Genomic DNA, 16,816 nt, shown 5'->3' on the forward strand with positions numbered 1-16,816 from the left:
TGCTGAGATCAGGAACAAAACAAGGATGTCTGCTCTCACCACTACTATTGCACATAATTTTGGAAGTCCTAGCCACAGCAATCAGAGAAGTAAAAGAAATAAAAGGAATCCAAATTGGAAAGGAAGAAGTAAAACTATCCCTATTTGCAGATGACATGATGCTATACCTAGAGAATCCTAAGGACTCTACCAGAAAACTGTTAGAGCTCATCCACAAATTTGGCAAAGTCGCAGGATACAAAATCAATACACGGAAATCGACAGCGTTTCTATATACTAACAATGAAAAAGCAGAAAGAGAAATTAGGGAAGCAATCCCATTTCCCATCACATCCAAAAGAATAAAATACCTAGGAGTAAACCTACCTAAAGAAACAAAAGACCTATACTCTGAAAACTACAAGCCACTGATGAAAGAAATAAAAGATGACACAAATAGATGGAAAGATTTACCATGCTCTTGGATTGGAAGCATCAATATTATCAAAATGACTCTACTACCCAAGGCAATCTACAGATTCAATGCAATCCCTATCAAATTACCAAGGACATTTTTCACAGAAATCGAACAAAATATTTTAAAGTTTGTTTGGAAGCACAAAAGACCCAGAATAGCCAAAGACATCCTGAAAAAGAAAAACGGAGCTGGAGGAATCAGGATCTTAGACTTCAGACTATACTACAAAGCAACAGTCGTCAAAACTACATGGTACTGGCACAAAGACAGACATATAGATCAGTGGAACAGGAGAGAAAGCCCAGAATTAAACCCACACACCTACAGCCAACTAATCTATGACAAAGGAGGCAAGAATATACAATGGAGAAAGGACAGCTTGTTCAATAAGTGGTGCTGGGAAAACTGGACAGCCACATGTAAAAGAAAGAAATGAGAACACTCCCTGACACCACACACAAAAATAAACTCAAAATGGATTAAAGACCTAGGTATAAGACCAGACACTATCAAACTCCTAGAGGAAAACACAGGCCAAACACTCTCTGACATAAACGACAGCAACATCTTCTCAGATCCACCTATCAGAGTATTGACAATAAAAAGAAAAATAACCAAATGGGACCTACTCAAACTTCAAAGTTTCCGCACAGCAAAGGAAACCCTAAACAACACAAAAAGACAACCTGCAGAATGGGAGAAAATATTTGCAAATGAATCGACTGACAAGGGATTAATCTCCAAAACTTATAAACACCTTCTGCAGCTCCATACCTAAAGAACAAACAAGCCTATCAAAAAATGGGCAGAAGATCTAAACAGACAGTTTTCCAAAGAAGACATACAGATGGCCAAGAAACACATGAAAAGATGTTCAACGTCACTCATTATTAGAGAGAAGCAAATCAAAACCACTATGAGGTACCATCTCACACCAGCCAGAATGGCCATCATCCAAAAGTCTACAAACAATAAGTGCTGAAGAGGGTGTGGAGAAAAAGAAACCCTAGTACACTGTTGGTGGGATTGTAAATTGGTACAACCACTGTGGAAAACAGTGTGGAGATTCCTCAGAAAACTAAACATAGGACTACCATTTGACCCAGCAACCCCACTCCTGGGCATCCATCCAGAGAAAACCACGACTCGCAAAGACACATGTACTCCAGTGTTCATTGCAGCACTGTTTTCAATAGCCAAGACATGGAAACAACCTAAATGTCCATCGACAGAGGAGTGGATCAAGAAGATGTGGTACATATACACAAAGGAATATTACTCAGCCATTAAAAGGAATGAAATACCAGCATTTTTAGCAACATGGATGGACCTAGAAATTATCATGCTAAGTGAAGTCAGCCATACAATGAGACACCAACATCAAATGCTTTCACTGACGTGTGGAATATGAAACAAGGACAGACTGAACTTCTTTGCAGAACAGATGCTGACTCACAGACTTTGAAAAACTTATGGTCTCCGGAGGAAACAGTTTGGGGGGTGAGGGGATGTGCCTGAGCTGTGCGATGGAAATCCTGTGAAATCAGATTGTTATGATCATTACACAACTACAGATGTGATAAATTCATTTGAGTAATAACAAAAAAAGGAAAAAAATAAAAGGAAAAAAATAAATAAAAAATCCTTTTGATGGCAGTGTGGAGTATCCTATGGACACTGTTATGCAAAGCAGGAAGAAAAGCTAAAAAGGTAGTTTAATTAGCTTGGGTAAGAGATGATGAGGATTCAAACTAAGGTAGAAAGAAAGGAAGAGGGGATAATTCATAAGCTTTAAAGGGAGACTAGGAGACAAATATAAAAAGATGCCTTTAAAAATTAATTCCACAAGTCTAGCTTGTTCAGCCTAATGTTTCAAAATATAGTTGGATTAAAAATCAAAATGAGAGGTTAGAAAACCAATAATTATATTGATTTAATAGAGAAAAACAGAATATACCAGTAAAAATAGCCAAGCTCAGTACAGAGTTTACTAAGTATGACCAGCAGGTGGTGGTAACTACACAGAAATTTTCATATTTATTTTTCTTTCTTTTGACTGTAAGCAGTTTGGTCTTTTTCATAAAGCTTTTGCTGTATTAAGCTATGATGTAGACAATATTGTTATTATTTCAATTACAGATTTTCTGGGGGACAGGTTTATAAAATTATCAAAGGAATTGAATAGAATGTGAAATTGGAGATTTTCTAATTCCAGAAGTTCATAAATCTATTTGGAGGGGGAGGGTTCCTTGAAATCCCAGAAGTGAGCTGCATATTTGCTTTTTCCTGGGAAGAGAATCTATGGTTCCCATCATAGTATTAAAGGGTGTGTAATCTCCAAATGTAATCTGAAAATGTAATGGACAAATTTCAATCCATAACTATTTTTTGAGATAAAGTTTAAAGTACCCAGTTTAGTATTTCCAGTGCTTTATGAGCTGTCTCCTAGAAACTAATTTATTTATATTACTACATTAAAAATCAGTAATCACTAATCCTGTTATTTGAACCTTCCCTTTTCCTGACTGGCCACAAGAAATTGACATAATTTTAGCCTGATATTCAGGAAGGATTGAAGAAGGTATCACATTGTGATAAGGAAGTGGTTTGGAGTGTGGGCATACGGGCATGTCTTCTACAACCATGCATTAGAGCTTTGTCACCTTGGGCTCATTACTTAACCTGCTTCCTCACCTGTGAAATGGTGGCAAAAATAGCACTATGAGGATTAAATTAGGCATTGCTTTGGCCAGTCCTTGGTGTGTGTGAGTGTGTTTAACTAGCTGTTAGCTCAGTAGCAAAAAAGGAAGTACCTCCATTCAGTAGGTAGCTATGAAAGCTAAGCCTTAGTGGTGCCCAAGTTGAGAAGCATGACAGAAGTAAATGGAATAGGAGAGAAAGGAAACTGAGGGGAAATATCTTCGATAATAATGAGAAGTAGTAAGCCAATAATAATGTTGCTAACACACATTGCTCTGTCCCAGGCCCTGGTCTAAGCATTTCTCATGGATTAAGTCATTTTTACCTTCACAGACCCTCTGGGGCTCATATGGCAGATACCGTCTGTTGACTTCCCAACTGCTGTTATTCCCCCCTTTCAAAATGAATCCTGCCATTGTTCAGTTTGCAGTATATCCAGTGTACCAATCAGTTCTAAGCTGAGACAGTCATCACAATCTCCTTTCTGCTGGATATTTGTTTCCTAACCACCCCAGTACCCAGGAATGGCTGAGTGACTTGAGTTGGGCCAACAAGATGCTAAGGGAAGTATGCAGATAAGCAAGGACTTCTGGGAAACTTTACATCCTTAGGTTCAGACATGAAAGGATGGCTTGTAGGTGTTGCTCGTGTATAACACATATGCACATACACACGCACACTCACATACACACTTGCACACATACATTGATTACTCTTTTCACATATTTTGTTGTCATGAAGACTTATCCCTATGTTTGGCATGGAGAGGTGATGTACACAGTGTATTCTCAGGACCATACTTGACTTCAGAGAGAATGAAACTAGTTTCTGCTTCCAAAGATCTTAGAATCCAGTTAGGAAAATACTACTCATTCATGAGCAATTAAAGCCATGTAGTTGGAACAGAAGGGATCTTGTCTATTCTACTCCTGGTTAATCACAGACAGTCCAGGAATCTAATTCAAGGATGACCAAATACTTGCAAGAAAGATTAAATGTGGGTTTTGGAGTCGGACAAATTTGGGCTAGTTATTTAACTTCTGTGAGCCTGTTTCCTCCTGAATTGGATGTAATACAAACTTTAGATAATTGCAGTGAAGATTAAAAAAGAAAATGGGTACAAAATGCCCAATCTCATAAATCCTTAATTTCCATTTTATTTTATGCCAGTGTTTCCTCTCTAACCATGGTGAGGCCAAGCCAAACATTGTGGGCGAAGAAGAAACTGCATAACTCTGATAATTCACAGAGCTTTATTTTATCAGCCAAGCCTCAGGCAACCATGCTGAATGCATTAGAGCATGACTGAAGACATGAGTGGCCCATTTGACTCTTCATCAATTAATACAGACAGAAAATTAAATTTGATTAACTAGTGCAACTGGATTTAGACAGGCACACTCACATAGCATGTATTCCACCATATTTTCCATTTGTGGTTGAGACTTATTTTCATCTAATAAAGTTTACTTTTTGGAAATTCCAGTAGAAAAAAACTGAAAAAAATCAGCAATAAGAAGTGAGGGAAGAGTTAAACAAACCAGTCTTACAATGGAAAAAGAGGGTCTTAAAGTCTCAATTTATCTTACAGGAAAAGGATACTTTCCTTTCCCTTTACTTCACATCTGGAGCTGAGGGAGCAATTTTGTGTGCTCACTGGGAGACCAGAGTTTGCAGCAGGCGGCACAAATCTGCTTCTCTCTTATTCTCCCACAGCCTGTTTCCCTTACCCTGGGGCTATTCTAGTTGCTTTAGATCATTTTCCCAATGCACATTAATGTGGTGTTTCTGAACCTTAAAAAGTAATCAAACTTTGTACCATTTTTGCAAATGTAAAATATCTAATCTATCCTAGGAATTGTGATACAACAAACCAGACTTTATTTTCTTTATAGCTTCACTAACCAAAAAAAGTTTACTGAGCTCTACTTTCTACGGTTCACAATGTGGAGTTTATAAGTTCTTTTTTCATTTTCCAAAAACCTTATCTTTAAATGAGCAGCCTTTTAAAAACTACATATACTCTCACTTTGGCAGATCTCTTTTAAGTCACTGAAATAAAAGGACTAAAATGTGGTTTTGATCTCTGCCCTTCTGAGCCCATTGAGAAGTACAGTAACAAAAATAAAAAGTAATGACTTAGTTACAAAGGCACTGCTGGGAATATGGTGAACTGTATGACATGAATGGCAGTAAGCAAGTCCTCTTCTACATCAGAAAGGAAGTCAGCCAGCCACACGACAAGGAACCAGTAGTAAGTGCAGCAGTAATCCCAGCTCATGTTTCCTGGTCCTTAGTTGATGGGAGGCACTCTGCTGTGCACTCAGTTAATCCTCAAAACCCCTTTCTGAGGAAACGAGTCTTCGAGCCAGCTGGGATCTTTCTCAAAATGACAAAGTTAGTACAATCCCATGTTTAATTCTGGAGCCAGACTTCTTAGCTGGGAAAGTGTTCTGCCAGAGTGAGAATGAGATTTAACTAGTAATCACTGGGAGGAACACCAAAGCACTCAGAGACATGAAATATGTGTTTCATTGTGCACATATGTGCTAAAAAGCTTCATGCATGCACATACGTGCTAGAAAGCTTTCTTAAAGCAATGTTCTAAGAGCATTATGAAACACAATTTAAACAAGCTCCCAAGGTAGGGATAGATTTGGTTCAGTTTTTCATGAGCAGGTGAGTCTAGGCTCTTGGCTTGAGGTAGAGCATGGGCTGGCTAAGACCTGAAGCTGGGTATACACTTCTGGGAAGGAGAATGGCCAGAACTAAGGCACAGAATTAATAGATGTACATATAAGCTCAAAAGGCAACATGCAGCTGGGCACTGTTGAAGCACAGTGCTCAGGTGAGGGAGAACAAATGGTAGCAGTGCTATGGATTTCTGGGGGACTGTAATAGTATAAATGTAGGGTCAGGATACATTTATAGCATTTGATAAGGTACTCATTACTTCAGGGTTCTGATTATGAGAATTCCATGATAATTGTTTCTGGAAAATTATGATTTTCCACTTGGAGTGGAGAAACTGAAGATGAGCTATATAGTTATTTTTTTTTAGTAGCCTGAGCTAACAGAAGCCTGCAGAAGTAACTTTTTTTTTAATGACAAAAATAAACACTTGACAAAAATCAAGATGGTGCAATTTCATAATGAATGGCTGAAATGGTGGTTATTAGGCCATAGTACATGCTCCCAAGGGAGCAATCAGAGCTAGATGCACTAAAGCTGGAGCCTCATGTACCAGAAATGATTAGAAATCAGAGCGTGAGCCTGCCTGAATGCAAAAGGGGGATTTGGTCTATTTGAAACTCCTCAAATTGTTCTCTTCAATTTATTTACCTCGCTGCTCCTAATACTCAAATCCATATAGAGTCAAGAGAAAACAGTCTATTGAACTCTGCAAAATGCATCACCCAAAGGGCTGGAAGGATCAGCACCTTATATGAGGATTCTCAGATGTGGTCTTCCAGACCCCTCCTCATCTGGACACATGTGCAGGCGTACCTACCGCAAGCATCCACTTTGGGAGGAAGCACTCTCCACATAGTGTTTCAGAGCAAGCTGGAATTCTTCCAAGTCCTCTTCTCTCACAGACATCTGACGCTGCACAAGCATGATGTGCTGCAAGGGGGAGGGGAGAATGTCAGTGTGTTGACTATCACAGAGCCTCCCAAAGCTAACCCCCTATTGCTCATCCCCATCCCTCCTCACAAAACAAACAATTCTCATCTAAAAGTATGACCAAAAAGGCCATGATTAGGAGTTCCCACTGTGGTACAGTGGGTTAAGGGTCTGGCATTACTGCAGCTGTGGCACAGGTGCTGAAGAAAGTATCCTTCATAACTTTCACAATGATGTTTCCCTTTTAAAAGCAGTGGTTCTCCATCAGAATCACTGGGGAGGTTTTAAAATTGCACTTGGATTTCCTGTCATGGCTCAGTAGAAACGAATCTGACTAGCATCCATGAGGACACAGGCTTGACCCCTGGCCTTGCTCAGTGGGTTAAGGGTCTAGCATTGCTATGAGCTGTAGTATAGGTTTCAGATGCGGCTTGGATCTGACATTGTTGTGGCTGTGGCATAGGCCAGCAGCTACAGCTCTGATTTTACCACTGGCCTGGTAACCTCCATATGCTGCAGGTGCAGCCCTAAAAAGCAAAATAAAATAAAATAAAATAAAATAAAATAAAATAAAATAAAATAAAATAAAATAAAATCGCATATATATCAGAATCTCTTGGAGTGGGATACAGGCACAGGTATTTATAAAAACATCTCCAAATGACTCTAATGTGCAGCCAGGGTTAGGATCACTAGAGTCACTTACCAAATTTTAGAGAGAATTCCTACTGTAAACAGGGGACATCTCCAAATTCTCCTTGGAAAATTCGTGCTGATAGACATATTATGAACATCATTACAAAAAATCAAATTAAAAAAATGTGTGTGTGTGCATTTCCAAAGGTGCATTAACCATCGCAGGGTTCTCATACATATTACCCACCTACAATAGACTCCACTCAAAATCTCATGGCATTAGATGGAGCCTGTGTTTAGTGGATCACACTGGGTTGGACGTTAACTGTTTCTTGTATCAAATCCTTTTACCATTATAGCATTTGTAGCTTGAAGACTTAAAGATCCACCTATGGGCTTCTCAAGGTATTTTTATTTTAAGATTAATCCTTTCCTCATCAAATGTTGGTAGTAAATCATAAATGTGCCAAAAACATAAGGATTGGAGGTGAATCATAAAATTACAAAGCAACAATGCAAGGATGATTTAGAATATGAGGAAAATAACTTGCATGATATTACCCATTTCTGTAGCACTACAGCTAGAATCAAGCCCCTGGTTTACTGTCTCCTATTCCAATGAGCTCTTCCATTCATGTTAACAGCTATCATTTGTTGAATACTAATTATACTGTAGGTATTATGCTAGGCACTTTATATATTCAACAAATGTTCCTACTTTGTGTTCTAACAGGTAGTTACCAAGTGCTGGATTCAAGGTATTCTAGTAATAGATTAAGATATAATTCTTGCCTTCATAGGTTTTAGTAAAGAAATAACAAATCTTTAAAAGTATGTCTAAGGAGTAATTTTAGGTGTGCTCCATGAAACTTATTGTATGTAAATTGATCAGAATTCTACTAAAATTTTGACCAACTGTATTGCCAAATAAATCTTGACCCTAGTCTTAAAAATCCTTTGTCTAAGTTTATTTTTTTTCTTTTTTTGTCTTTTCTAGGGCCACACCTGCGTCATATGGAGGTTCCCAGGCTAGGGGTCTAATTGGAGATGTAGCCACCAGCCTACACGAGAGCCAGAGCAACACGGGATCCAAGCTGTGTCTGCAACCTACACCACAGCTCATGGCAATGCCAGATCCTTAACCCACTGAGCAAGGCCAGGGATTGAACCTGCAACCTCATGGTTCCTAGTCAGATTTGTTAACCACTGAGCCATGATGGGAACTCCTATTTAAGTTTTAAAATAATATTTGGGCCCACAAACTCACATCAGTGGGAAGCAGGCTGTGAATATTGCATAACTGTCAAGAAAGATAATATTCCCCAGTGGCATGTTTTAGGTGTGGTTATGGATGATAATGGACCAAGAAGAAACTCTATTTTTTTTTTTTTTGTCTTTTCTATGGCCACTCCCATGGCATATGGATTTCCCAGGCTAGGGGTAGAATCAGAGCTGTAGCCGCCGGCCTATGCCAGAGCCACAGCAATGCGGGATCCGAGCCGCATCTACAACCTACACCACAGCTCACGGCAATGCTGGATCCTTAACCCACTGAGCAAGGCCAGGGATCAAACCTGCAACTTCATGGTTCCTAGTCGGATTTGTTAGCCACTGCGCCACGATGGGAACTCCAGGACCAAGAAGAAACTCTTAAAAAAACAATAGACAGCAGAGTTCCTCCCAGAATAGAGATGTCTAGTTACGGAACTTCCTTTATTAACAAATATCTTCTCAGCAACCAACCAGTGAATGCTGTAGAATTCCCTTTCATTTGTTTTTTGTATGGCAGTTTTTATGGCATTTATTCTAGCCTAGTTTTATCACTGTGTATTTTATCTGTGTGTGTGTGTGGGGGGGGTGTTAGAAGAATTGGGGGAGGGGAGTCAGACCTCAAGGGGTTACCAAGAAAAATGTACGTCATCCATGGATGCTGGATTTTGAGCTAAAAGCAGTAACTGGAGGCGATTTTGTGTTCTACATATATGACAAGAAGGGTGCAAAAGAATATTTGATGACTAGAAGGTAGATTAGCAGACTCCAAGCTGTGTATAAAAATCCATTTCTTTCTTCTTTATATATATAATATATAGTTATATATAGCATATGTTATATAACATATTTTATATCACATAATATAAAATTATAACTATAATTTTATAAAATATTATATTATAAAATAATATACTATTATACATACTATAGGTATTATAGCATATATGGTTATATATATTATATATACTTATGTATATTATATATATATGAGCGAGAGTTAAACTATATATTCCATCATCCCTTGCAGTTAGGTGTACCCAACTGATGAGTTCTTACCGGTAGAATATGAGCAGAAGTGAAATATACCACTTCACATTCTCTTTCCCTGTTCTGTTAGCTGGATGAAGACCTGCCTTAGGAATGGCAGAGCCATAGATGAAAGAAGATCTCTTATCTTTCTCACAGATAAGAGAAACCTGTGTTCCTGAATCACTGTGTAGACTGTTTATTGGACAAATTTTTATCAGATTGGAATCATTTTACGTTTTGGGTCTATTTGTTTCCATACATAGTCATCTAAATGAGTTCAATTATTTTAATTGAGCTTTATTTTATTTCCCTTCAGGATCAGTGATCAAAGCCTATTTTCTAAGATTGTGTAATGAACAATCAGCCTCCTATCTGTCTCTCCCAGGACCTGGTTTTAATATCAATAAGAGTTAAAGGTAATCTCTACCAGAATAATTATGAACATATTCTTTTGAAAAAAATTCACAGAGGTGACTTGGACAGGTATTTGTGATAAACAATAAATCACATAATTCTTACAGCTTTCCTAATGAGATGTCTAAATATATCCACTTATTCCATCACAGTTATTTTAGTCTTAAGGCAACTGTTATGTGAGTCAGATTATTAATATGACCAGAGAACCCATGTCCTTTGAAATGTGACTTTTCAGTTTTCCATCAATACCTGGATTATTATTATTATTACTATTGTTTACTTTTAAGGGCTATACCTGCAGCATATGGAGGTTCCCAGGCTAGGGTCTAATCAGAGCTACAGCTGCCAGCCTACATCACAGCCACAGCAATGCCAGATCTGAGCTGCATCTGTGACCTACACCACAGCTTATGGCAATGCTGGATCCTTAACCCATTGAGCAAGGCCAGGGATTGAACCTGCAGCCTCATGGTTCCTAGTCAGATTCCATTTCCACTGTGATGCAATGGGAACTCCGACACATGGATTCTCTTTCCCCTTATCTTGGATCTGGGTTAGCCTTCCAACTTATTTTTGCCAATGGAATGTGACAGAAGGGATACTGTGGGATTCATCCCGAGTTCACAAGAATGGTTCAACATATGCAAATCAATCAATGTCATATACCATGTTAACAAAAGAAAAATCAAAACCAAATAATAATCTCAATAGATGCAGAAAAAACATTTGACAAAATCCATCATGGTGGGAATATAAGTTGATGCAAACACTATGGAGAACAGTATGGCGGTTCCTCAAAATACTAAAAACAGAACTACTATATGATCCAGCAATCCCACTCCTGGGCTTCTATCTGGCAAAAAAACATAATTCAAAAAGATACATGCACCCCACTGTTCATTGCAGCACTATTTATAACAGCCAAGACATGGAAGCAACCTTAATGTCCATCAACTTAGGAATGGATACAGAAGAAGTGGGGCATATTTACAAAGGAATATTATTCATCCATAAAAAGGACGTAATGCCTTTTGCAGCAAGGTGGATGGGCCTAGAGATTATCATGTTAAGAGAAGTAAGTCAGACAGAAAAAGACAAATATCAGATATCACTTACATGTGGAATCTTAAAAAATGATCTAAAAGAACTTATTTACAAAACAGACTCACAGATTTCCAAACAAAATTTATAACCACCAAAGGGGAAACATGGAGGGAGGGATAAATCAGGGGTTTGTGATTAACATATACACATCACTTATTATTATTATTGTCTTCTTAGGGCCACAGATGCAACATATGGGAGTTCCCAAACCCAATTGGAGCTGAAACTGCCAGCTTAAGCCACAGTCACAGCAAGGCAGGATCCAGGCCATGTCTACAATCCATACCACAGCTCACAGAAACATAGGATCCTTAACCCTCTGAGTGAGGCCAGGAATAGAACCCACATCCTCATGGATGCTACTTGGGTTCATTTCTGCTGAACCACAAGGGAACTCCACATCAATTATGTATATATAAAATAGATAATTAACAAGGACATACTCTATAGCACAGGGAAATCTACTTAATACTCTAAACCTATGTGGGAAAATGATAAATATGGCTATATGTATAGGTATAGATGATTCGCTTTGCCATATATCTGAAAATAATACAGCACTGTAAGTGAAGTATAATTCAATAATTTAAAAAATTATTTAATACATTTTATATATACAGTATCCTTTCCAGAAAAAGATTTGAGGTGGTCCAATCTATCATCTCCATCTTGCATTCTTTTCCCTTTTCTCTCTAAGAGCAGATGTAGACTGGATTCATTTTTACTAGCCACCTGGCCTTGAATAAGTTACTTAATCTTTCTCAAGTCTTCTGATACATAAAACTGGAAGTTTTTATGAATGGATAAAGAAGTGGTACGTATATGCAAAGGAATATCACAGAGTTTTGAGGAAGGTTAAATTATATATTATACATATAATTATATATAATATGAAATTACATTGTTTTGATGAGTCATCAAAACAGTGTGGTACTGGTATCAAAACAGACAGACAGACCAATGGAACAGAATAGAGAATCCGGAAATAAACCCTGACACCTATGGTCAATTAATCTTTGACAAGGGAGGCAAGAACATAAAATGGGAAAAGGAAAGTCTATTCAGCAAGCATTGCTGGGAAACCTGGACAGCTGCATGCAAAGCAATGAAACTAGAACACACCCTCACACCATGCACAAAAATAAACTCAAAATGGCTGAAAGACTTAAATATACGACAGGACACCATCAAACTCCTAGAAGAAAACATAGGCAAAACACTCTCTGACATCAACATCATGAATATTTTCTCAGGTCAGTCTCCCAAAGCAATAGAAATTAGAGCAAAAATAAACCCATGGGACCTCATCAAACTGAAAAGCTTTTGCACAGCAAAGGAAACCCAAAAGAAAACAAAAAGACAACTTTCAGAATGGGAGAAAATAGTTTCAAATGATGCAACTGACAAGGGCTTAATCTCTAGAATATATAAGCAACTTATACAACCCAACAGCAAAAAAACCAATCAATCAGTGGAAAAATGGGCAAAAGACCCGAATAGACATTTCTCCAAAGAAGATATACAGATGGCCAACAAACACATGAAAAAATGCTCCACATCGCTGATTATAAGAGAAATGCAAATCAAAACTACCACGAGATACCACCTCACACCAGTCAGAATGGCCATCATTAATAAATCCACAAATAACAAGTGCTGGAGGGGCTGTGGAGAAAAGGGAACCCTCCTGCACTGTTGGTGGGAATGTAAACTGGTACAGCCACTATGGAGAACAGTTTGGAGATACCTTAGAAATCTATACATAGAACTTCCATATGACCCCGCAATCCCACTCTCAGGCATCTATCTGGACAAAGCTCTACTTAAAAGAGACACATGCACCCGCATGTTCATTGCAGCACTATTCACAATAGCCAGGACATGGAAACAACTCAAATGTCCATCAACAGATGATTGGATTGGGAAGAAGTGTATATATACACAATGGAATACTACTCAGCCATAAAAAAGGATGACATAATGCTGTTTGCAGCAACATGGATGGAACTAGAGAATCTCATCCTGAGTGAAATGAGCCAGAAAGACAAAGACAAATACCATATGATATCACTTATAACTGGAATCTAATATCCAGCACAAATGAACATCTCCTCAGAAAAGAAAATCATGGACTTGGAGAAGAGACTTGTGGTTGCCTGATGGGAGGGGGAGGGAGTGGGAGGGATCGGGAGCTTGGGCTTATCAGACACAACCTAGAATAGATTTACAAGGAGATCCTGCTGAATAGCATTGAGAACTCTGTCTAGATACTCATGTCGCAACAGAAGAAAGGGTGGGGGAAAAAACTGTAACTGCAATGTATACATCTAAGGATAACCTGACCCCCTTGGTGTACAGTGGGAAAATAAAAAAAAAAGAAATTACATATAGAAATAATTATATTGTATATATATTTATATTTATTAGTAAGTATTATTTTATAATATAAATATTATATATTTAAAGTATACATAAAGATCTTGTCCATGATTGATAGTCAACAAATGTTACTTCTCTTACTCTAGTCAGAGAAAAAATGGACTTAAAAAGAATTATATGCTGCACTCATCATTATGTAATGGCTCATATCCAGAAAAACAGTATGGCAGCTGCTAGTATTCAGGACTTTTGCTGTGTGCTTAAATAAGCCTACCAGATAATCTGCTCAACTCTAATGATAGGAAATCTCATGAAACAGAGTCATCTACTACCTTATGACCACACTGGTAAAAAGCAGCTCTACTTTAGTGCTTGGAAGTATCACAAACACTAGATTAGGAATATTACAGTGTGTTGAGGAGTGTAGGTCTGGAATAGAACTTCTAGGGTTCAGCTATGATATTTAAAATTTTCTACACATTAATTTCTTCATCTATTAAATTGGGCAAATAACAGTACCATCTCATATGGCTTTGGAGAGGATTATGACATTTACATATGTGTGGCTTTAACACAACATTTGCACATAGCAAGGGCTCGGTAAAGCTTAAATTAAAACAAAGTATATAATAAAAATTTATGCTTTGTTCTTAATGTTTCGTTTTTTTTTTCCAAATTTCTAATGCATCCAATAATGGAAAAGGAAAAATGTCTCTCCAGTCAATAAATTCTAAAAATGGTTTTGATCATCAGGTAAATCGCTGATCACACAGTAACGTACAATAATGAGTGCCAGTTGTGAAACAACATGAAAAATTGTTTTTGTCATTCTGAGTGTAAATGTTTCATAGGAATTGATAGTGATGCATATACTACCACTAGTAAAAAATTCAAATTTTTTATGAAAAATATCTTATGGGTAAAAAAAACCAAACTAGTTCAGACTATTACTATATGTACATTCTCATAGAGCATAATTATTTTACTTCTACATATGGTTAAAAATAAGAATATTCTTTCCTGCTTTTAAATAATTTTGACAACTGAACTACCCAGTTCTTTTTCTCTAAAATACTTCCATGCACTGTTGAATTGGAAATGCTATGTGGGTTGATAGATCTTTTAAAATAGATCTTGCTCTTCTGTCAGGGACCAGAGAACAGAAGTCTGTACCTTTCATAAACAATCCCTAGAAATTTTTCTCCTTCATAGATAGTGAGAAAGAATATTCATATTAAGAAAAGACAACAGTCTCTCCTAATACTAAAAAAGTGTTCATTTTTCTTAATTGGCATATCGTTTTCCCTACATGCAAACCTAAGAGACGATACAGATGCAAGACTTCAAGGTCACAATCCTGTGCCTGTGGGGACTGCACAGGCTTGCTAGTCATAGAATCTGTGCTCAGTACCTCTCTTCCCTCACCTTTCCACTCAAATCTACCACTATTTATTTATTTATTTAATTTATTTATTTATCGGCTGCCCCATGGCATATGGAATTTCTTGGGCCAGGGATCAGATCCAAGCCACAGTTACAACTGCTGAACCCTTAATCCACTGGGCCAGGCTGGGGAATTGAATCTATGTCCCAGCACTCCAGAGATGCCACTGATCCCTTTGCACCACTGTGAGAACTCCTAAAATCTACCTACCCCTTTAAAATTCTGGGGGCCTGATGAATTAACATAGACCACATCCTTATCTTTGGAGGAATAAAAGTACTGAACCTGTAGTGAAAATATACTTTATATCTAGGGAGTATTTCTGTATCTATAGGATTCTAATCATAATAGCCATTATTAAACTATTCTGAAAAGCCTTAAAAGCTTCCCCTTTGAAAATTTCCTTTGTGCTCTGAGTTTGGACAGATAAACAGGAGCTGACACACAGGTGATTCTCACCTTCTATCACATAGGCAGTGCCTGTGGAACAAGTACATGGTACAGAGATGGAAGATATTTCCTATCCTTGTTTACTATAAATGTGACTGATCCTACAAGATATATACAAAATATTTAAGGTATTAAGAAAAATGATTTTCTGTAGATACTCAGGATTTTAAAGCGCAAACTTCCATTTTACTGAACGTAAATGCAAACATACAATTTCCCAAAGCAGAAGTGCTATAAATATTTGCCTTAGAATAAAGTAAAATAATAAAGCATGGTATGTATTGCTTTTCAATTAGTTAATTTATTCATTAATTTCATTTGTCACATTTAATGAACCTACATGATTGCTTTGTCCTTTTTCTTTCAGTCTCCAGCAATTGTAATCCCCTAGATAGATATCTATTCCCTATGTGCATGAATGTTCACTTTTCTCTAAGCATCATTTCTTTTTCTTTGAAAAGTGATTTCTGAGCATCTATAATGTGCCTAGCCCTGGGCTAAATGCTGGATATACAATAATTAATAGGGCCAAGTTTTGGCTCAGATGTACTATTCAGACTATTTTATGATACAATTTGAATGTTGTCCTTCTCTGCTAGTCATATTTATTCAATTATTCAATAACTCATTGATTTATACATGCATAAAAATTTCATTTTGCACATATTACATACCAGGTGCTTTCACAAAACCCCTATGAAGTAGGCATTAGTCTTCCACAAACCACAATTTAGAAAATATTACTGAGCCATACAAAATAAAACATGCCCACGTTTAGTTTATTAGTTTTTCATATTTTCACTGAGATAGTAATGTTTTTGGTGTTTTTTATGGCCACACCTATAGCTTATGGAAGTTCCCAGGCCAGGGGTCAAATGGGAGCTGCAGTTCGGGCCTACACCACAGCCATGGAAGCACTGGATCTGAACTGTATCTGTGACCTATGCCACAGTTTGTGGCAGTGATGGATCCTTAACCCACTGAGTGAATCCGGGGATCATATCTGCATCCTCATGGAGATAATATCAGGTCCTTAACCCAATGAGCCACATTGGGAACTATGACAGTAATTTTGAAAAAAAATCATGTTTTAAAAGTACATATATACAAAATTTTTACCTAGAAAGAATACTTACATATTTAGTATTCCCTTCAATAACTTCTTCTAGAGGTTCAAGTTTGAGATCCTTTGGTTAGAGGAAGAAATGGGGATAAAACCAGACATTAGTTAAATGAAACATATATTTGAATGTTACAGCACTTTTATGGCTAATATTGAACCAAAATAACTTCCTCATCTGAAA

At 37.4% G+C, this 16,816-nt stretch overlaps 1 protein-coding gene across 1 annotated transcript in view; it reads right to left on the reverse strand.

The window, feature by feature from the left end:
• NECAB1 (N-terminal EF-hand calcium binding protein 1) overlaps positions 1-16,816 on the reverse strand; it is a 257,897-nt gene that overhangs the window by 13,264 nt on the left and 227,817 nt on the right. Inside the window, exons 9-10 of the mRNA XM_021089131.1 lie at positions 16,649-16,699; positions 6,669-6,781 (exon numbers count right to left, since the gene is read on the reverse strand). Coding sequence (XP_020944790.1) covers positions 6,669-6,781; positions 16,649-16,699 — 164 coding nt within the window. The remainder of the gene's footprint in view (positions 1-6,668; positions 6,782-16,648; positions 16,700-16,816) is intronic.

This window comes from Sus scrofa, chromosome 4, assembly GCF_000003025.6.
Source record: "Sus scrofa isolate TJ Tabasco breed Duroc chromosome 4, Sscrofa11.1, whole genome shotgun sequence".
NCBI lineage: Eukaryota > Metazoa > Chordata > Mammalia > Artiodactyla > Suidae > Sus > Sus scrofa.